Genomic DNA, 22,380 nt, shown 5'->3' with positions numbered 1-22,380 from the left:
CCTCAAATGCCAGGTACCTCTGGTCCCTGGTTTAGATGACAATTACTGTTCTTTTAATAAACTCTAGCCACTCTGAGAAGGAAGGAGAACTGGGAGAAAGGAATTTGAAATATCAGGGAAACTGTTCAGTGTTCTCACACTGCCCTGGGGCCCCTCTCACTCTCAGTTCTGCTTGTAGGGACTTGACCTTTCTGTGAAATAAACATTCCTTGGTCTTAGCTTACAAGAAAATTGGAAGAGCTTGACTGGAAAGTAAGCCAATATTTTTTACAAATTAGGCCAAAGAAAACCACAAAACATTTGGCACAAAGAAGTTGTCTGCAAGAAATTATTTTTCATGTTATATTTGCATAAATTTTTAGTGGGTCTGCCATTTCAATAGAAGAAGGAAAACAGCATGACCTTGAGCCTGCTGGCATCCTGTTACCCTTTGCAGCCAAGGTCAGACTGTTTCACCTCCTGCTTCATTTTGGCTCCTATTAGACTCAAGTCTGACAAATCTAAGGCCACAGACTGAGTTCTACCGATTTTTCCCTCAATATTGTGCACTCTAAGCAATGTATATTGTGCAAACACAATTTCATTTTGTCATTATTTCTGTTTGTTGAGCCATGGGCTTGACATGTTGTTCAAACCACAAAGCAGCGTTTCCTGTGGCAGTGCTAGTCAGAGAAACTGTGGCCAAAGGTTAAGTGCCAGGCACCCTAGGCTAGAACAGATGACTCCACACAATACACTGACATCGTTATGAACTTAATATGAGGCTCAGCCATCTGAGAACATACGGTAAGACATGTGGTGACTAGTTCAGACGTCTGACCTAACTGTGAAAGTCTCTCAGAAGGAAATGACAATTGCAGTCCTGCTGTTAATTCATGAGTAATTTGATGCCTCTTGAGTAAAAACTGCAAGTTGAGAAATAAACTTCCTGGTGGCGAAATTTCTACACCTTAGAGTACTTCGATAAACAAGTAACTAACCAGTGGTTTTCACTTTAATAGTGAAAAAGATTTACTTAAAACCAGACTAAATTAACTGACATAGAACAAGTGAGTAGTCTGTCAGATTCTTAAACTGCTAAAAAATAGGCCTGTTTCCCATTGCACAAGTTTTTAAGGATACTTTGAGGAACCACTGAAGGCAAGACAATAATTCTTTGTTTTTCTTAATAATGCCACAGTCTGTTATGTTATCAAGAATTTATCATAGTTAAAATAACATTTTAGTAATTGGCCAAGAAATCATACTTGAAAGAAAAACATGTGTGTCATCTCTTAATATGGTTTTCCCGTCTAAGGCCTTAACCATTAAAAGTTATTATCCACACTCCAGTTCTCTTCCTTCCCAAGAACGTCCTACTTCAAGTCGCTAAGCACTATCGTTTCCAAGCACTATAAAATGAATCCTGTCTGTAGATAAAAGCATAAATAGAAAATAAATAATTCTTGTTTCCAAAAGGGCAATAAGTCCTCTGAGAGAGTATCAGAATGAACACAAAGTTAAATACATTATTATAATATTCAACTCTTTCCCCAAAATTCATTCACTTGGTCATCTGCTCTAGGATGCCTTTCCAGAAATTCTTCCCCAAATGCATCCCCTTGATATCTATGCACTCAGGTTCATTTTTAACCATTGCGAGGTCTTGGGGGAGAGTTCAAAGAGAAGTTCACATTCCTAATCAAGCTAACTAAACGTAGTTTTATTCTCCTACTATGAAAAATATACATAAATAACATTTTAGAAACCTATAAAGCTACATATAGAATTTTATGATAAGCATCAGCAAAATAGCAAAGATAACTGAATCTAATTATTCCACATACTGGGTGTTTTGTTATTGTACAGGCTATGTTTGGATACATACAAAATGAAGACATACATAATTTATCATTTATGCTATATTTATAATATAAAATTATTTTTCCTGGCTTCATTTCAGGGAATTTAATTCTTAAGATTTTATAATTGAAATTTTCACGTAATTTGTTTTTCTATGAAAGCCACTCCAAATTAAGATGTTACTTGAATCCTTAATCCTTAGATAGCTTTATTATTAATTTAAAGTTGGAGGTTTCAAATTTAATGTAGTGACTTGTCAGTAAGATTTCAAAAGCATTACTTAGATTAAAAATAGTGACTTTCACATCATATTCACGTATTGTAATGGGTTGCCTATGATAAATTATCTAGACACCAAGCTTCCAGAATAAATGAGAAAACACATAGTGGACAGATTTCTTAGGGTTGTGTTTATTAATTGATTTCTGAAAGAGAGGACTGAGAAACTGTTAATTTTGAGGATACATGGCCCTCTTGACTCTCCCAAGCTGCTTAGATCAAGACTCCTATGAAAATTCTGTTTTGTTTTGCTTTATTTTGTTTTGTTTTTCTGGTGTTTTTTATTTGTGTTTTCTTTTCTCCTTCTTCTCCTTCTTCTCCTTCTTCTCGTTCTTCTCCTTCTTCTCCTTCTTCTCCTTCTTCTCCTTCTTCGCTTCTCTCTTCTTCTTCTTTTTCTCTCTCTCCTCCTCCTCCTCCTCCTCCTCCTCTCCTCCTCCTCCTCCTCCTCCTCCTCCTCCTCCTCCTTCTTCTTCTTCTTCTTCTTCTTCTTCTTCTTCTTCTTCTTTAATACACCTGCTCCTCATAGGAGGACTTGGGCAGAAGAGAATAGAAGAAAAACAAATCACCACCTTTGTTATTCATTAGCCTCCATTGTGGCTGAAATTTGTTAGTCAAGAGAGTGGATATTTAGAGTTAAGGCTCTGGTTCCTTATGTGGCAGAGGTGTCTATGTTTTTTGTATGTTCATGATAGAGCGGCCTTCTGAAACTTTGTCTAAGGGCAGAGGCCCTTCTTTCCCAAATGTAAGGGCAGTACTGGACGCCATGTAGATTTGACCATAATTTCATACACTTTTTAAATTTTTGTTTGTTCTATCTTTTAGAATTTAAGCTATATAAGAACAGAGACAATGTTTTACTTTTCTTTTTATCCCTAATTCTTTATGTATGCATTATCTAGCATATATACTTCGTTATTATTGTCTAATGACATCTCTGTCTGCTTAACCAGATTGTGGCTCTTGAGAAGGAAGACAAAAAAGTATTTCGATTTGTGTATCTCAGTGCCTCAACCAATTCTGGAAACATGGTTTCTGCGTAATAAATGAGTCCACTGATTAATGTATGTGTAATCTTGGAATTGTACCCCTACTGCTGAAGAGAGGAGACCATATAGCTCATATCTCACATAGTCTTTATGCAAGTAGAAAATATGAAACGAGAAGGGCATTAGAATGCAGAAATGGCTGTTAGTCGTTATTCCACCATTTCAGCTATACCTAATATCATTTCCTGTTTCAAAATCGATATTCCTGAATCTTTTATTGCCTTTTTTCTCACCACTCTTAGGACCTCCCCTTCTTTTTGAACTCATGATCAGCCCTTCACTCTACCTAGTTTCCTGCTGGGAAACAACCACTCGGATGAAAGAATATGAAGAGGAAAACGACTGTCACAATGTTTCACAAACTGCCAAGTTACTAACTGTGTTCCTTCTCTTAGCTGTCTTTATCCAGGGAGGTAACAGGACTGTGAAAGAATGGTTTTATTCTGTACCTAGGAGACAGGTAAACACTGGTATTACTAACTTTAGCAATAATTTCTGTGCTATTGAATGAAAAAAAAGTTGCACATTGCTTGCTGCACTTCAAATGACCAGGCCAATGTTTTTTCTTTTGTGAAAAATGAACACTCTTGAATGTTTTGCTCTTCATAATTTTTTTACTTTGCATTACCACGATGCATGATCAGGGAGCCACAAAAATGACTGAGATTGAATAATTTTCTCCATTGTGGAATAAAAGATCAGGTCAAATTCAATCTGTTTTAGAGAAAATAAAGAAATTAAACTTTCTTCACACTCGTTTGTAAAACAAAATTCAGACTCACGACTTAGTGTTTGAAGACTCAAAAAAATAATTTGGAGAACAGTAGAAATTAGGTTTTTATAAGGGTAAGTTAGGAACTCAGAAGTTAAAATGTAACCACTAACTTTGCCTTTGTTTTAAATGTAGCTATCATAGACATACAAAGCTGACTGCCTTTTATCTCATAAAGCTTTTCCTATTTTCCATCTATTTTTATGATGGGCATTTATGCAAGGCAGAAGAAAAAATAGCTATAAAGACGTGACAGAAAAATATTTTACCCTAGATAAATATATCATTATAAAAATCCTCTGTAATCCCAAGATTTTCAATTTTTTCCAATGACTAACTTATGTACAATTATATTGAATTTAAGAAAATTCTATAACAGAAACAGAGAATATCATCATATTTGTTATCCTATGGGATTAAAATTTGTTCTGAAGGATTCAAAGCACACCTCAGGCTTAAAGGAAGAGTTTTCCGAAGGGCATTGCCTTCAGTGGTAGGATCAAATTAGTCTTCACCTATAGGGCATTCTGAATCCACACTAAGAAAGTTTAGAATTAAGCCTTGGAAGTATCAAAGGCATCCCAGGTAACTAACTGCACCCCGGAACAAAGAGTAAAAATATTTAAAGTAATATAAAAATATGTAATTTTAAAAAGCCCTACCCAGCATAAAATTCACATTTGATATTTAATCAAAAATTACTAAATATAAAAAGAACAGAAAAATATCATTACAACTAGGAGAGAAGAAAGTGACACAGAAATGGCACAGATAACAGATTAGTAGAGAATAAGTTATAACAGTTATTATTAATAAAATTCACGTGTTCAAGGAAATAGAGGAAAGGATGAACATGATGAGAGAAACTGAAGAAATAAAAAATACCCAAGGCAAACATTTAGAGATTAAAATACCATAGCTGAAATGAAAAATACTCTGGATGAATTACCAGCAGAATATACATTGCAGCAGAAAAAAATAGCGAAGATATAACAACAGAAATTAATGACAATGAATCACAGAAAGACTGAAAAAAAAAAAAGATCATCAGTGAGCTGTGGGACAATATCAAGCAGCTTAACATATGTAGAATTGGAATCTCAGAAAATAATAGGAATAAGGGGGAGCCAGAAAAAGAAATCAAGGTCTAGCGCCATGCTACCCTGAATAAGCCCGATCCCATTTGATCTCAGAAGCTAAGCAGGGTCGGGCCTGGTTAGTACTTGGATAGGAGACCACCTAGGAAGATTAGGTACTGTAGGTGTAAAATATATATATATATAAAAAAAGAGATTGTAAACTGACAAGGTCTTTGCAATCTGTGAGGTCAACCAAGGGTTGTCTCACATAAATAAATAGATAGGTAAATAAATAAATGTTTGAAGAAATAATAGCCAATTTTTTTTCAAATCTGATGAAAGTTATGTCAAGAAGCTCAATAATCCCCAAGCTGAAAAACGTGAAATATATCAGACCAAGGCACATTTTAATCAAACTGCATACACACGAACAAAAAAACAATGACAAAGAATAAATTTTAAAGCAGTCAGAGGAAAAACCCACTCTATGAACAGAAAAATAAATGTAATATTACAGTAGACTTTTTTTTTAAATCGGAAAACATGTAGCCTAGGAGGCAGTGAAATAGCACCTTAAAAATTTTGAAAGGTACTTATTAAGCTAGAATTCTAAACTCAAAAAATGTTTCTGATGGTGAAATAAAGGGTTTTTTAGATATTCATAATGATAAAATTTCAAGAGATATAACAATCTTAAATGTATATGATGGTTGTCAAAAGTATATTTTTGGCAAAATTCATAAAATTTTACACTTAAAATCAGTCAATGTCATTAAATGTAAGTAAAATTTCAATAAAGCTCATGAAATAATCCACAAGTCATTGATCATAGTGCCTTTCACATGCAATGTTGTATCTTTAATGTGCTCTTTCTAAAATATAAATAAACAATGCTAGATGAAGCCTATTGACTTATCAGTTTGATTTTTATTCTGAGCATCAGACCATTACTACTGATTAGGCAATGACTATTGCAGTCGTCAACTTACATAGTTCTCCCCATATAACTTTCAAGTACTTATCCATTGTCTCTATCATTATCCCAGCATAGGTACATATCATTCATTTCAAAAAACCATCTATGGAGGGCATCTTGTTCTGTTCCAGATATTGTGCTATAGACTGAAATTCAAAAATGAGTCTCTGCCCTTGCTCATAGGGTAATATAATTCCAATTTAATGTGGCAAATATTTGTATGGATTAGGAAAAGTGCCATAAGAAGATGAAGAAGAGAATAATTCATTCCATCTGGGTGGCTTTAAAAAAGCATAATTATGAATAGTACCATCTCATAAATACTCATTAGATCCCTTGGGGATCATTTCTAATTCTTTCAATAACTCTTCAAGGTAGGTAATATTATTCCTACTTCAAAATTGAGGAAGCAATCTCAAAAACCTTAAGGAACTTGCTCAAGGTCATACTTGTAAGAAGCAGAGAAAATCTAATTGACTCCTAACCCCCTGATCTTTCTATCATATCATGCTACCCATACAGGCAAATGACATGTTAAGTAATTGCTTTGTACAGGTACTAGCAGAAGAGCTTAGTCTTGAAAGAGCTGGAATTTACTAGTGGTCAAGAGAAAAACAGAACTGAAAAAAGAGGGGGAAGTGAATGTAAACAACAGTAGAGCAGGAATGATCATTTCATGTTTAGAGAAGTTTATCATTTTCTATAAGTGGCGTATAAGTGAGGGGCAGAAATACATCGGAGAGAGAATAGAGAATCATTTATCAAAGAGTTTTGCCCATTTTGAGTGTGTCTGTTATATTTCATCTTCAATGCCACAGAATTGTCTTGCTAAAATACAAATGCAATGATGTCACTCATCTATGTATAAACATTCAAAGTTTCTTTTTTGTCCCTAGTGTAAGGTCCAAATTTCTTAGCATGGCACATGTGCTTTATTTTCCTAATCTTTGGAATGGGTATATTTTGAATATCTAGTAGGTTACTTAGATTACTATAAGGAGATTTTATGCACATATACACAATCTCTGCCCTGTTTTATATATAAAAACACATAAAATGGTATGTTTTTACTAAATGTTAGTGATTATTAATAATTCTAATTGTTATTATTGCTATAGTTATGCTGTCATAGACAGTCTGGCAGGTTGAGTCAGATGATTAGCAGACATGTTTTGGTGAAAACAAACAAAACTGTTAAAATTGAAATTAAAGTACTTCAATTTACTTATTTCTTTTTTGAAAAGTTAACACACTAGGAAGCAGGCTACAAGTAGCAAGGTATGATGGTTTTACTTTTTTCTTTATTTGCTTTTGGATGCCTGCTCAAACAACATCCTTAGCTGGATATAATTAGTTAGTATGTCCCAACTGGCCAAAGGACCAAAAAAAAAAAAAAAAAAAAAAAAATTTGGTCTATGCTAATCTTTATTTTTGATGAACTTTGTTGAGAACATTGTAGAGCTATCATCCTTATCAGCAAGAGCATCAGAACAGAAGCCAGCATTCCTGTCGGGAAAAGTACAGGTCGTGTAGCAATTTACTGTAGCTCTCTGTTTTGCAAACTTTCAAGGCATGATGAAATTTAAATGGGCTTACTTCAGCTTATTTTTTTTTTCCTGACTAGAAATTCTCAGCAGATAATGTCTACAAACTAGGAATTTATTATATAGATCACAACCTCAATCTATGAAACGAAATCATCGAAGGGATATTTTTGCTTGTGGAAGTTCTTTTTCTACATCTTGTACATTAACAATTTAGTTTTGCACAATTACATATATAAGAAACAAAAGCTTCACAAAACAATACTTAAGCTAATTATATGTGATGCATTATGATATATTCTTTTTTAAAAATTGTATCCTATTGTATTTAATTCCATTATATTTTATAATTCTAGTTAAAACCCACAAAACTGATCTTATGACCTACTAAAATCTCATGACATAATTTAAAAGCATTGCTCTAATATCTTGAAGATAGAGCCAAGCTTTGGTAGTCCTTATTAATACCTTCCAAGATATTTGGAGAGTTGATAGAGATAGGACGTTCAGACCACCAGGCCCTTTGCATACTCTGCCTATCATTTACCTTCAGTCTGAGCCATTGTTGGCAATCTCTGAGCACCCCACAGAGTGAAGCATTTGGAGTTGAGATGGCACCGAGTCTCTGGGCTGTCAACACTCTGGGGGCGAGTAGCTGTCATTGCCCCTATATTTCTTTTGTTTGGTTCCTAGTATAAACTAGATTGAAAATTTTTTTGAGTGCATTGTTTTCTAGGAGGGCTTAAAAGAATGACATGCACTCGTTAAATCTTAGATTTACACAGTTCTTTTCCTCCCTAACCAATTCTTTCCCTATCCAGAGAAAGACTGGCTTTGAGCCAAAGGACTTCTGAGTTAGACAGTTTTGGGTTTGAATTTTAACTCCACCTTTAAGGACTTTGGCTCCACTTTCCTCATCTATAAAATGAGAATAATGATATCAATCTCAAAGCATTCTTAAAATTATTGAAATGACACGAAAAGTTCAGGCACTGCATCGGGCCCAGAATTGGGACCTAAGAAATAATACTTCCCTTCCCTTGGTGCTTTACCCCCAGAAAAAGTATCTTTTTCAAACAACAATCCCTGAGCTACTGAGCAGCCCACTAAGGACACCACAGTCTAGAAAACTGTTTCTTTGGCAGAACCACAGCCCAGTGCTTCAGTCAGTAAAGAAAAATTCAGCACAATTAATATAAACTACATTTACCCAAAAAATCAAATTTAAAAACCTACAAGCTTGTCAACCACTGTTTATAAGACCATAAAGAGTACAGAGTATCTGGTAATTGAGAGGCTGTCTTAACTTTCTCTTTAATGAAAATAAAAACTCAGAATGAATGAACATATTATGTAACCATGTTAATTATTTATTTCTTTACTGAGTCAGACACAACAAGGGGATTGTACCAGCATCCAATTTTGTATGGGTGGCAGTAAAACTTGAAAGTGAAGGAATTACCAAGCATAAACGGAGTTAGGATTATTAAGTTTAGTTATCAACAGTGTTGGCTAGTCTGTCTTTTACTCTGTGATTTCAAAGCACCATATCCCAATCTCCATCAGATCTCACTCTAAAATTCATTGAATTGATTTGTTTGTCCTTGTGATCTGTTCCTCTAGAGGAGCAAACTTTATCCCCACCTCATATATCAACATTCTAGGAAAATGCCCAACACAGTAGATGCTGAAAAATGTTTTTCAAATCTTAACCATAGGGAGAGCAATGTGGTTAATGTGAAACTTTTTAGTAATAACTTTTTTTTACTTGCTGAGATAAGCAACTTGACTGACCAAGAATTGATTATGAGAAGTAATCCCATTGATTACCTAATTACTGCCCTGATCTCATAAAATAATTTATAGGTGTGATAATCTACCACCATTATCATCAGCAGTGGTTCCTGCCTCTTTTCAGTCAGAAATACATCTGAGAACTTTCAGGATCATGCCAAGAGTTCCTTCATTTGTCCATCTACACCCTCCAATCACAATCACACAATCTCACAAAATGTGCTCACTAAATAGTATTTAATTACAGTTATACATATTTAAAATAGAGTATATCATATGTGACACATAACTAAGCCATCTTCCCTCCCTTTTTCGCCATATTTTCCATCCATCTGTCTTAATTGGATCTCATGGTTCTTTAATCCCCTCCACTTCAGAACCTTCGAAAGACACACTAGCTAAGTCACCCATAAGCAAAATCTCACTTTTGACAGACTTATCTTCAGAATGATGTTGCAAGATTATAGATATTGAAAGGCCCTTCTGAGACCACAACACGTCCTAACTCCTACTCTCAAACTTATACTGAACGTGTTCAACATCCCATGAGGACTTGAAAACCCCTCAAACATTCCCACTATCACCATTTTTCAGGTTATCATACCTTATTCTGCTTCATTCACCTTCCAGCTCAGCCTGGATGCTGTGGTTAGTCAAATCTGCAAATTACTCTCTACATAGTTTATATCAGACTAATCACTCATTCTTGCTTACTCCCTTGGCTTTCTCTGATTTTGTCCTGAACCTACAAAACATTGCTGAAGAAATGAAATCATATAAATTAGTATCAGTGTAATGTAATGCTCTCTAGTCCTAGGTGATATTTTATAATCTTGATATTTTACAATCTTTTTGTCTATTAAAGTCAACTACTTTTGAACTTCAACAACTGTTGTCCCAAATCTTCACTGCTTCCTTCAGACATCAGCCCTGTCATTAGCCCTGGCCACTCAGCAAATGACCTGTCCTCCTACTTTACTACGATGATCCCTTATCTTACTACCTTTCATCCTCAAAATCTCCCTGAATCCTCATCTTTTTTGCCTTTTACTTTCTTGGTTTTGAAGACTATTAACCCCACCCTGACCCCATTTGCTAAATATAGCCAGTCAATAAAGCTAATTATTTAACCTAAACTATGAAAGTACAAATTCATGCATGACTTATTACCTTTTCTTTTAAAAGCTATTCTTAATTTTAGTTTTTTCATTATTCGATTATTTTTCTTTATTTAACAATATTTTATAAAGCATTTAATTTCAAGCATATTTTGTAAATGTGAACTGATTTGGTTTTCATAATAATCCTACAAAGACTGTATTCAAGACTTTAAAAGGAGTAAAAGTGTTTAGGTTGGCTATAAGCTGGTGGAAAGTAGATTAGACTTTTTAAAATTGAAGTAGACATGATGAGCGATTCAGGGGTCCAGGAAAAACAGAAAGATAAACTCTATTCTTGACTTTCTATTTCTCAGTTCTAGCCCTGTGCAATAGCTTGCTTTTTCTTGCCCTGTCCATCTATTAACTTCCTTCTGAGCCTTCTGTATACACCAAGTAAATACTAAATACCACCCCAACTCCACCACCCTGAACATGGTGCTTTTATTTTGCTTATGTTGGTTTAATAAAGTTTCAATAACTTGTAATCAAATAATCATATATACATACACACGTACTCTGTATCTTTAAAAAATACATGCACAAATTGACAAAGTCAAGAAGAATAAAATAAAAATATGTGGAGGTATAGTGAAAAACACTGGAAAATGTATCATGGGCAACATTCAAAAATCAAGTTTTTGATTCTTTATTCATAATTCTTCTTCATAGCATGACACTGCATATGACATTTTTATTAGTGGTTTATATGCTTACCTATTGACTTCCTAAATTTTGCTTCCATAAAACCAGTCATCATGATGTTTTTATTCTCCAAAAATGTCTTCTTATAACATATACTATTTCCATAAAGAAGTTTCTCTTTTTCCTATATTTACTTCCCCTTTATAAATTGTCATACCACTGTTTCTTATGTTACATTATGTGGTCATGGTAGTATTTATTTAATCAGAACTATCTCCTTAAACATTTAGGAATCAACTTTAAGAAAACGGAAATGAAAACCTAATCTAGAGCAATCTTTTAAAAGCCTTGAAAAATTGTCCAAAACCAATATTTTCGAATGATGTTTAATGTAACTCAATAGGATTTTAAATAATTAGTAATTGATCAAATCAGAATCTTTACTAAGGTACGACAACAATGGATATACATAACAGAGTATTTTATGTAGATATTAAAGAATGTCAAGAGTTTGGAGTTTAACCAATTTTGCATCTCTTATAAAACCTGTCACAGTGCTAGTAAAGGCCTATTGAATTGAATATCTATTATTTCCTCATTTTTCACAATATCCTGAGCCTTTTATTTATCTTATGCCTCCCACACACCACTTAATAAATGGTGAATTTCTGTACACAGGGTCATGGAAACACCTTGGGACAAATTTAAGAACATTCCAGAAGAGGTAACATCTGAACTGGTTTCTGATTCAGCACAGACAGGGCCCACGCACAGCCTTTAGTGACTGGGTCCTGCCTCCATCTCTCCCCTCTCCCTGTTTCATGGGTTCAGCTCCAGATATACAAACCGTTGACTGCTACAAGTAGACACAGTGATTAGTCCAGCCTCTATGACTTTGCTCACTTGGTCATCTTCTTCTGGAATGTTTTCCCCACCCTTCAAACTCCCTCTTCATCTGGAAAAAATCTCATCCATTTTTTAAGGGTCACCTCCCACAGAGATACTTCTCTGTAGTTATTCTCTAAGAGTTTGGCTCACTATATTGAGAAACAAGGTTAGGTGCCCTACCTCTGTGCTTCTATCATAATCCTGGGCATATTCCATCATGGGATTTACCAGACTACTTCAGAATTTTCTGTTTATATGTCTACCTTTCCTATTAGACTGAAAGTTTGGTGGTAGTAAAATATATATTTTACCTTTTTGTATTCTTAGAACTTGACTTTATCCCAAACTCATAAATGCCAAGGGAGGATTTAAATAGTGAAGAAATCGATCTGTGTTAGAAAGATAACTTCAGCAGCAATATGGTACACAGAACCTATTTTTCAGAACTTTCATTATAACTGATAGAAACACAATTCAAATTGGCTTAATAAAGAAAGCAAATATATTGCTAATATTAATGGAAGTCAATGAATTAGGTAGGGCAAAACTAGATTCAAGTGCTCAAACAATGTCCCCCAGTAATCCTACATTTGTATAGGCCAAGTCTGTGATTTCCTCTATCACGGCACTACTCTCAGGTAAGCTCTCCCCAGGCAATGGCAAGACTTAGAGTTTCTATCTGACCAATTTAGCAATCCCAGCAAGAAGCAAGAGCCTCTCAATTCTCTTTGTTCCAGGACAACCGGCATTGTCTCTGATTCAGCCAATCTTAAGCCATTGGCTCCGCTCCGAACCCATATTGGCCTGGGCAAGGGCACAGGCAGGAAAGAGGGACTAACACTGCTTTAGGATCACAGACTCCCCCTCTTGAGCTCAGACTGAAGTCATTTTACCTTAATGATGTGGACTGGTAAGGGCAGAGGTGAAGATTTCCAAAGGAAAACCAGGGTTGTGTTTTAAGAAGGTGGAAGGCAGGTGTCAGATAGGTAGAAACAGCTGATGTAGTAGAGATTGGAAGAGGAGGTTAACACTGATACCCTACTGAGTGCTCTTAGGGGGATGGAAGACCTTGGGATCTAGTGACATGTTTAGACTTCTTCATTTTCTCCCTCTGGAGCAGAACCATTATACAGTAAACTGTAGCTGTTAGGAAATAAGAAGGAGGGGAGTGGCAGTTACGTTAGCAATGTTCTCAAGGCAAACAAGGATAAAGCAGAGCCATACCACTCATTTACTGGCTGATTAGCAAAGTTAATGCTCAGTGTAGAACATAGACCCTAGGTTTTGAAGGCATATTACATTGTATTAGTCAAATCTGAAAGATACAATAAAGATTACGCAGTACAGTGGAACTTCGTAAACTAAGCTTCTATATTTTAGAAAGTAACTTTACTAGGTTAGTCATTGCATGAATTTACAGCTTGTGGATATAAAAATACCACTGAGCACATGTTAAAACAAGAAGTAATTTGTTTATCATAGTGGGCTTCATAGCACTGGTGCTCTTAAAATTTTCTGAAACTTTAGTATGGGTTTGTCATGAATTAATGATGGAAAGTGATATATTATGAAAGAAAAAAAATTTTAAAAACCTTTCTATTTTCTTTCTGAAAGCAAATGATTTTGATTTAAAACATTCTAAGAGTCACGTAGTAGATAGTTCTACAGATAATGAGTTGATTCTTGACATGTCTCATTCTTTTGGCTGCTACTGTAGGTAAAATGAAATTCTATTCTTCAGTATTTGCTTACGTCAATAATTTGGGTTGAGTCTGAGAAGTATCACTAATGCTTTTTATTGTTTTGGTAGTCTACTGTTAATGCCTGAAGCAGAGACACAGTCACTTCTTAAATATTTTCCCATAAATGAATAGGTAAGAATTTTACTCTTATTCCCATTTAATATGGGAAATGACTGAAACTGAAATTTTAAAGCAAACATTACATTTAAAAATCTATCTTAAGATCCCTAGAGAATACAGCTGCATCCTCCTTTCAAAAGTCCCAATTGTGAAAATTTTAAAGATAAATGAAAAGATATTTCTTTGAAAATATATTTTTTATGTTTACATAAAGATTCACCAGAGTGTTTCTGTTTAGGTAAGTGTCTTAACCAGTTTGAGCTGCTATAACAAAATGTCATATACTGAGTGACTTAAAGAACACACATTTATATTTCATCTTTCTGGAGGCTTGGAAGGCTAAGATCAAAGTGTTTGCAGATTGGCTATCTGGTGAATCAACTTCCCGATTTGCTGGTAGTTGTCTTCTTCATATGAATTTTTAGAGGACGTGAATATTGAGTCCATAACAGGAAGGTTGAAAAACACTACTTGTGTTTATTTAACAAATATTTATGTAGCATTTAATTTTTGCTGATGTTTTACAAATGTTAATATATTCAATACTCTTAACCAAGTCTCGGGCACTATTGTTAGATCTCTTTTACAGAGGAGAAACAACAGCAGAGAGAATAATAAATTTTCCATGGTCAGATGGTTATATGGCAACTAAGTGTATAGCTGAGATTTCAGCCCTGAAAGCATTACCACACTCCTGCTTGAGGCAGACCACTTTCTTCATGCCCCGCCCCTCTCACAACAGTGTTAGAATAACTGTATCTCCCCAGAGGTCTGTATCTACTCTGGAGAATTAATTTAAACTATCTATATTTTAATCCAAAAGAGATACTGAAGCCAATGGTGAAAAGTGAATTACAGTCACCCCTCCATATCCATGGAAGACTGGTTCCAGGACACCCCTCACTCCATGCTCTAGTCCTTTATATAAAATGGTGTAGAATTTGCATATAACCTGTGTGCATATACTTTAAATCATCTCTAGATTATTTATAATATATAATAAAATATAAATGCTATATAAATAGTTGTCATACTGTATTGTTTTGAAAATAATGACAAGAAAAAAAGTCTGTACATATTCAGTATAGACACAACCATCGTAAGCCTATCTATATCATAGATGTCAGCAAGACAGAAACTTTTTAAAAAAATATTCTCTATCTGTGGTTGGTGGAATCCAAGGATGTGAACCAACAATAACCAGGGTGGATTGTACCTAGTGGGAAAGGTTCAGCTACATAGACTTTGAAATGCTTTATTGGCATTCTTAGAAATCTAAAGTGCATTGATAGTTTCTCAAGAAAGAACCCCATAAGGCAGGGAAATTTAGACGACATGGAGTAATCTAGTACTTACATATTTTGAAAAACATATCTGTTTGTTGCTCAGAGAGTAGTTTTCTCATGTCTCTGATCTTTTCTGTGCATGGACAGCACAAGAAAAATAGGACTTGCTGAGCCCATCACTGCCCTCACAGCTCTCCAATGACTACCATGAATAAAAACACAGCCTCCTGTTCAACACAAAGTGGTGCTCCTGGCCTTTGGGGAGTCCCAGATTTCCAGAGAGAGGAAGGATGAGAGATTACAACAGTGTTATCCTAAAATAGACCCTGAATTAACTTGTGCAATAGTCTGTCCCCTTGTCCTACCCTCATACCCACCACTAAAAAACATGGCACTAACTGTGACTTTTTTTGAGCTCGAAAAACAGCAGGAATAACACGAACATTCTCACGTGTAATCAATCTGAGGTGACAGATGTATTTTTAAAGAGTGAAGTTGGCATAGATGGATAAAATTTGCAAAACCCAAATTCAAGATAAAGAGGATAGATGAGAGAGGCTGCCATTTCCCCCTCATCTCTTCCAATTCCAACAATTAACGTGTCTTTAAGAGAATTAATTCCTCTAAAGATGTGGAGCAGCCTCTACGTGGGCCTAAGGGGTCTGATCGTCCCCGCACTGAGTACTGGGGATACTGGGCGCCCACGGTCCTCCAGTCGCAGGCAGTAGGTTACGCGTGGCGGCGACTCACTCACTCCCCCTTTGGAGATTTGAGCGGAAAGAGAATATCCCAGAGTCAGCCCAGTTACGCAGGAGGCCGGGCAGGGCGGCCCCGGCAGCGCCTCCCCTCTAGACACCCCTGCGGGGCGGGGTCGCGCCTTCCTTCCGGACCCGGGAAAGATCTGCAGATCTGGGAATTTCCCGCGCCCAGGGGTATGCGAGATTTCCGCCCCGATCATGGATAAAAAGGGTTCGCCGGTCTCGGGGAGCCACAGAGCCCGCTCAGCCAGCTCTCCCAACAGTTCTCGCACTCCAGGCACCGCCACCCCGACACCCCGAGCTGAGCACCATGGCCCGCGCCGCGACCGCCGCCGCCGCCCGCTCCCCTTCGCTCCTCCGGGCCGCGCTGCTGCTGCTGCTCCTGGCCGCCTCCTGCCGGCGCGCAGCTGGTGAGGCTCGGAGCCCTGGGATCTCACGGGAGGGACAGGAGACCGTGGGCGCCCATTGTGGGGACATCTCCGCTAACCGAGTCTGTTGTCCCCGCAGGGGCGCCCGTGGTCAATGAACTGCGTTGCCAGTGCTTGCAGACCTTGCAGGGGATTCACTTCAAGAACATTCAGAGTGTGAAGGTGACGCCCCGGGGACCCCACTGCGGCCAAACAGAAGTCATGTAAGTGCCTCCTGGAGCTTCTGCTGATGCTACCGTGTCAGCCCCACGGTCCCGATACCCCGACCCTGAGCCCCAGCCCGACCTCCCGCCTCATGTGGATTCTCCCCTCTCTCTGCAGTGCCACTCTCAAGAATGGACAGGAAGTTTGTCTCAACCCTGAAGCCCCCATGGTTAAGAACATCATCGATAAGATGCTAAAGAAGTGAGTTATGATTTTTATTCACACATTGGCCATAATACTGGCATCTGCCTCTTGTAAATTGTACCAGAGAAACCCAGAGTTTGGCTGAAGGAGTGAAAATTATTATTTCACAATTTGATTTGCCGCTAAGGTCCTAACTGTACCGTGGTGCCAAAATATTTCCGGTGCCCTCATTCCCATTCAAATGAGCATAGGTAAATATGTCTTCTTAAAAGATTAAATAGATTTAGCTAAAATGCCTCCTACCCATTAAGAAACCAAACACTGTTTACCTCAGTCTCTCACTGGCTTCAGATCTGAAAAGTGGAACCTGGGTTTGGGGCTAAATGGGCCTTTGGAAGCTTAGTTGTGAAGAGTAGGGACTTTGCAATGAGACCTCTCTGAGGTCAAGTCTAAGATCCCTGGGAAAGTCTTTTAATCCCTTTGAGCTTCAGCAAAATGGAGCAGATAATAGTAGCTATTCCATGGATTGTTTCAGACTTAAGTGAGGTCATGCATGTAAATTTTTAACACAGTGTGACAGTGAGCAGTCCAGTTTAGCTCTTTTAAGCCAATGATAGAGTTGAGTCCACAGCCCTGCTTTTCCTCAATAAAAAAGCAAGCTCTCTGCTATATAGATTGTAGGTACATGGGGACTTTCTCCAGTTGTAGGGCTGAGCCCAGGTCTGCAAGAAGAAATTCCTCCAGCTTCAGGATCCAGTGTGAGAGAAGAGCAGCTTTCCTTAACAGTAACCCTTTCCTCCCCACAGGGGCAGTACCAACTGACCTCGACAGAAATAAGAAGCTCCTGGTGGCAGTTCCTGAAAGGAGGTCCCTGCTCTTATAAGGATTGAAAATGAAGAAAAGAACAGCCAGCTTTTGGGGACAACTAGAAAGGAATTACTGTGTTTGACTATCTTTATTTTTTTATGAGAAACTTATTTATTTATGTATTTATTTTAGAAATCTTGTATTTTAATATTTTACATGTTAGTATTTAAAGGTGTGAATGCGTTTAATCAAACATAACTCTGTTCTGACTGTTATTTAATTTGAAGATGATGGATTTTAAGTGTCTCACTAAACTAATATCTATCGGAAGATCATTAAGTGCCAGGCACTGTGATAGAGGTGGCAGGGGTGGGGAGGGGGCGCGTCACAGAAGAGGGGAATCCAAGCAATTAGGCAGTGAGATCACTATTAGGGTCAAGGAAAGTGTGTGCACATCTATTTTTGTACTCATTTAAAAGAATGTCGGTTATTATTTATTAAAACTCTTTCACATTATATGGTCAACATTTTGATGTTGATACATCCCTTGGACATTTTATGTCTTGCTTGTAGGGCATAATGCCTTGTTTAATGTTTATTATGCAATGTTTCATTTTGTCTTGAAACAGATAAGTTAAAACTACTGTTACATTTTTACAAACAACACAAAAATAAAAGTTTTGCAAAAAAATAACATGCTTAGGTTTTGTTTTCTTCTTGATCTTTGGTTCTTCCTGGGTGCTCAAGGTGTTGTACAGTTAAACTGCAGGTCATGCCTTTAAGCCTGCGCCTTGCTGTTCTTTCCCTTACAGTTCTCTCACTCAGGAAAGAATATTTGACACACTAATTCTTCAACCACCTAGAGAATCTTAGTTTTACATAAAATACTGCTGTTTCACATCAAACAATTCATTATTGAAAATTAATTCTTAATAAACTTTTGAATTTTTATAAATATTTTAACAAAGACTCCTATTTTGGAGTGGTTTTGGCAGGTGGTTTTTCAAACAATTATACAATGGGGACCTTTAATGACATGGGAACCAAAGGTGGAAAAGTGAATTTTTTTAAACACTCAGAATAATTCGTGCTATTTATAATAACAATAATAACAATAACCTATGGAGATAAATACATACCGTAAAGTAAAATATATGGCAAAAGTAATGCAAACGACAGGTTGGGAGATAAATGGATTTAGAATATATTTCAACTGTTAATTTAGGAAAATTATAATGTGTTAAAAATGTCTATTGTAATTTTTAGGGCAAACTAAAAAGGAAATGTAAAATTTTGGATTTAAAATTTTGAAAAAGAGGTAAAATGGAATACGAGAAAATACTTGAATAATGCAAAAGAAGATAGAAATGAGGGAATAAAGGAACAAAACAGAAGGGATGGATGAGGGGGAGAAGAAACAAACCCTTCTTACAAGGAAGCCTAATGCATAATATAAGTAGAGTTTCTCACCTCCTGAAGGTAGAGCTGAACTCCACCCCCCCGCCCCGCCCTTGCGAGTGAGGGCCAGGCTTTGTTATTCGCTTCCAAAGAAATAAGGAAAAAGGAAAAAGAATAAAATTACAGTAGAAAATATGGCAGATAACACCATAACCAAGTGATCAAGGTTATTATTGCCATTTATGTCATGTCAATATCATGTACTTCCCCCAACATGATGTGATGAGGACACTTAATTGCCATGATATTTTTCCCCAAAACCCATAACCCCAGTACGATAATGAGAAAATCATCATAAAAATCCAAACTGATTAAGTATTCTTCAAAATACCTATTAAGTATTCTTCAAAACTGTCAAAGTCATGAAAAACAAGACAACACTGAGAATCTGTTATGTATCAGAGCAGACAAAGGAGACATAATGATTAAATTCAATGTGGTATGCTGGATTGGATCCTGGAATAGGAAGAAAAAACATCAATGAAAAATATGTGAAATCTTACTAAAAGATGAGTTTAATTAATAGCCACACACTGATGTTAATTTCTTAGTTTTGCTAAATATATTATAATTATGTAGGATGTCAACATTAGGAGATACTGGGCAAAAGGTCCACAGGAACTCTGTGTACTATCTATACACATTTTTCATAAATTTTAAAAATTATTCCAAATTGAAAGTTTATTTTTAAAAAGGAATAGTAAAAGAGTAGACTGAAATCCAACTATATAGTAAGAATTACAGTCTATTTAAATGAAATAAACACTTCAATCAAAAGTCAAAGATATTGACTTTTAAACATAAGACCAAAAACTTACGCTGCTTAAAAGAGACACACTTTAAGTATTATGACCCAGATAGCTTGGAATTAAAAGAATTGATTGTTATGCCATGCTAAAACTAACTGCAAGAAACCTGGCATAGATATAGTCATGTATTAATTACTTGTTAATAAGTATTGATCTATTATTCATATAAATTATCAATATATTTGTTAATAATTGACATATTAATTAAGGCCTACTTAATATACTATGACTCAAGGAAAGAAACAGTCTTAGAGATAAAGAAGGCTGACTCAAACTAAAAAAGGAACGTGAGACAAACAATTCTAAAATTTTATGAACTTAACATTTATCAAAATATATAAAACAAAATGAAGAGAAACTAAAGGAGCAACGGATGAAACCATAATCATAGAGATTCTAACAAACCTCTTTCAATACTTAATAGGCAAAGCAGTAAAGAATCAGTAACATTATATAAAAGAGTTAAGTAACATGATCAACTAAGGTGGACTGAGCATCATATACAGACATCCCACCCAATAATTGCATAAATCACATTCGTTTTTCCAATGGACAGGGAAGTTTTTATAAAAGAAATCATATAAGGGCCATAGAGAATGTATCGACAAATTTATGTTGAAATGTTATGGAAGTTCTTCTTTGATCATCAAGTTTTTTATGATTTGTAATTTTCCTAGCCGAAATTTGTATCCTTATTTCACTGCGCATAATATGTTTGGTGTGGTTTGTAACTTATCTCTCAACTTCCTAAATTTTACTTTCATTATACAGGAAGTATCAAAACAGGGTCATCATGCTGTTTTCATGCCTCTTATAACCAAGTTTGATAAGCAATATTTCCATAGAGACATTTCCTCGTTTCCTGTGCATATTTATTTCTTGATATATTTTTTTGTAATTTTGGTATTCCTTTATTTCTTTGGTTCATTGTATACGCAATGTAATTACTCATTACTACTTCCACAAAAGTTTAAAAAAAAAACAATTTTAAGAGAATAGAAATACAAAGTTTATATTGAAATTTTTCTTTTAAAAACCTTGGAATAATGCCCAAATCCAGTATATTGGATGGTTCTCAGAGTTAATTGAAACAAATTTAAGTAATTATATATGGTTGGAATCATCAGAACGGCTTTACTGTAGGAACAGAAGCAAAGACTAGCTGTGTTGCAGAAGAAAGTATGCAGGTTAGGCATTAAAGAACTTTGCATATGAAATTTTGGTTTTATCCACTGTACATCTTTTGCATAACTGACCACAGTCCCTTGTATGTCTTATGTGCCTAATATACATCTTTTCACTTTAATATCTACCATTCCCTCACTTTTGGCACATACCCTGAACCTTAGGTTACCCCCACCCCTGCCTGCCCACAATGGACGACCAGTAAAGGTCACAGTTGGAACTGGGTCCTGACCAACAATAGGATACTATAGGCACCTGGCCTCCAGCATCTGACCCTGCTGCTTTCTTCCGTCTCAGTCTGTCCCCTCTCCCTACTCACACACAGAGTGAGTTCCAGGTACATGAGCCATTTGCTGTTCTGGCTACTCAGCTCTTCCAGGTCCCATGCGGCCTCTGCTGGAATGTTTTCTTCCCTTCAGTGTTTCCCTATTCACCTGGAAAACTCATTCTTAATAATCACGTGGGTGATCATCTCTTTCAGGAAGACTCCTCTGGCATCTCTCATAAACCCATCCTATAAGAGTTGAATTACGGAAGAGGGGGAAAGGAGGAGGTAGACGGGGTAAAAGAGGTCAAATATGTGGTGACAGAAGGAAATCTAACTATAGGAGGTGAACACATATATACATACACATGTATAAATGCACACACATAGAAATATATAAATACATATATATATATATATATATATATATGCTTTACTGTTAGAGTGTATAGGTGAAACTTTTTGAATTGTGTTAACCAATCTCACCATAAAAAAAATTATTTTTTTTAAAAGTTGGATTAAGTGTCCCTCCTCGCTCTTAATACCTTGGTAATGGCTTATCAGCGTTTTCTAAAGTCATCTCTGTGTGCATTCTTCTCCCCGATTGTACTGAGAATTAGAGGGTAACAGAGTCTGTCTTATCCCTCTTCATATCCCCAGCACCAAATTTCACTCCTACTTCATTAACACTGAGAAAATTATCAGTGAAAATGCTGAAACAAATGGAGACAGAAAGGAATTAAATTCGAGCCGAAACACCCTCTGGTTAGAAAGATAACTCCAGCAGGGAGTAGAGTCAGTAACAAAACATGACTCAAATTGGCTTACTGAAAAGGAGGATCATTTGACCTATGAAACTGAGTAGATGAAATAAAACTGGGTGCTGCAGTTCAAAATTTCTTTTCGGTAATGGGTTTCACTTTGCATCTGGCTCCTTTTTTCCCCATCCTGACTTCATTTGGGCCAGCATTGGCAAACGCTCCATATTTCTGTTCTACTAGATATGACCCAGCAGGAAGCAAGGGCTTTCCACACCCCCCCCCCCCCCGCCCCGCCCCACCGTCCCAACTATTTCCTGACAAAAAGGACTTCTTCAGGGAGTTTTTTCTGACTTGACCAGGCTTAGGTCACTTGACTTATCGGAGAGGCTGA

At 36.4% G+C, this 22,380-nt stretch overlaps 1 protein-coding gene and 1 pseudogene across 1 annotated transcript; both read left to right on the top strand.

Moving 5' to 3' along the window:
- The first annotated feature begins 5,084 nt into the window (after window positions 1-5,084).
- On the top strand, window positions 5,085-5,203 carry LOC118609156 (annotated as a pseudogene).
- Window positions 5,204-15,973: 10,770 nt separating this feature from the next.
- On the top strand, window positions 15,974-18,202 carry LOC107515316 (growth-regulated protein homolog gamma). The gene is made up of 4 exons (XM_016154007.2): window positions 15,974-16,338; window positions 16,436-16,559; window positions 16,678-16,761; window positions 17,511-18,202. The coding sequence occupies exons 1-4, from the start codon at window positions 16,239-16,241 to the stop codon at window positions 17,524-17,526; spliced, it is 324 nt and encodes a 107-aa protein (XP_016009493.2). The 5' UTR covers window positions 15,974-16,238; the 3' UTR covers window positions 17,527-18,202.
- The last annotated feature ends 4,178 nt before the right edge of the window (window positions 18,203-22,380 follow it).

Source organism: Rousettus aegyptiacus, unplaced genomic scaffold (genome assembly GCF_014176215.1).
Source record: "Rousettus aegyptiacus isolate mRouAeg1 unplaced genomic scaffold, mRouAeg1.p scaffold_m13_p_10, whole genome shotgun sequence".
Classification (NCBI taxonomy): Eukaryota; Metazoa; Chordata; class Mammalia; order Chiroptera; family Pteropodidae; genus Rousettus; species Rousettus aegyptiacus.
Note: the sequence above shows the minus strand (reverse complement) of the source record. Positions and strands in the feature narration are given on the sequence as shown.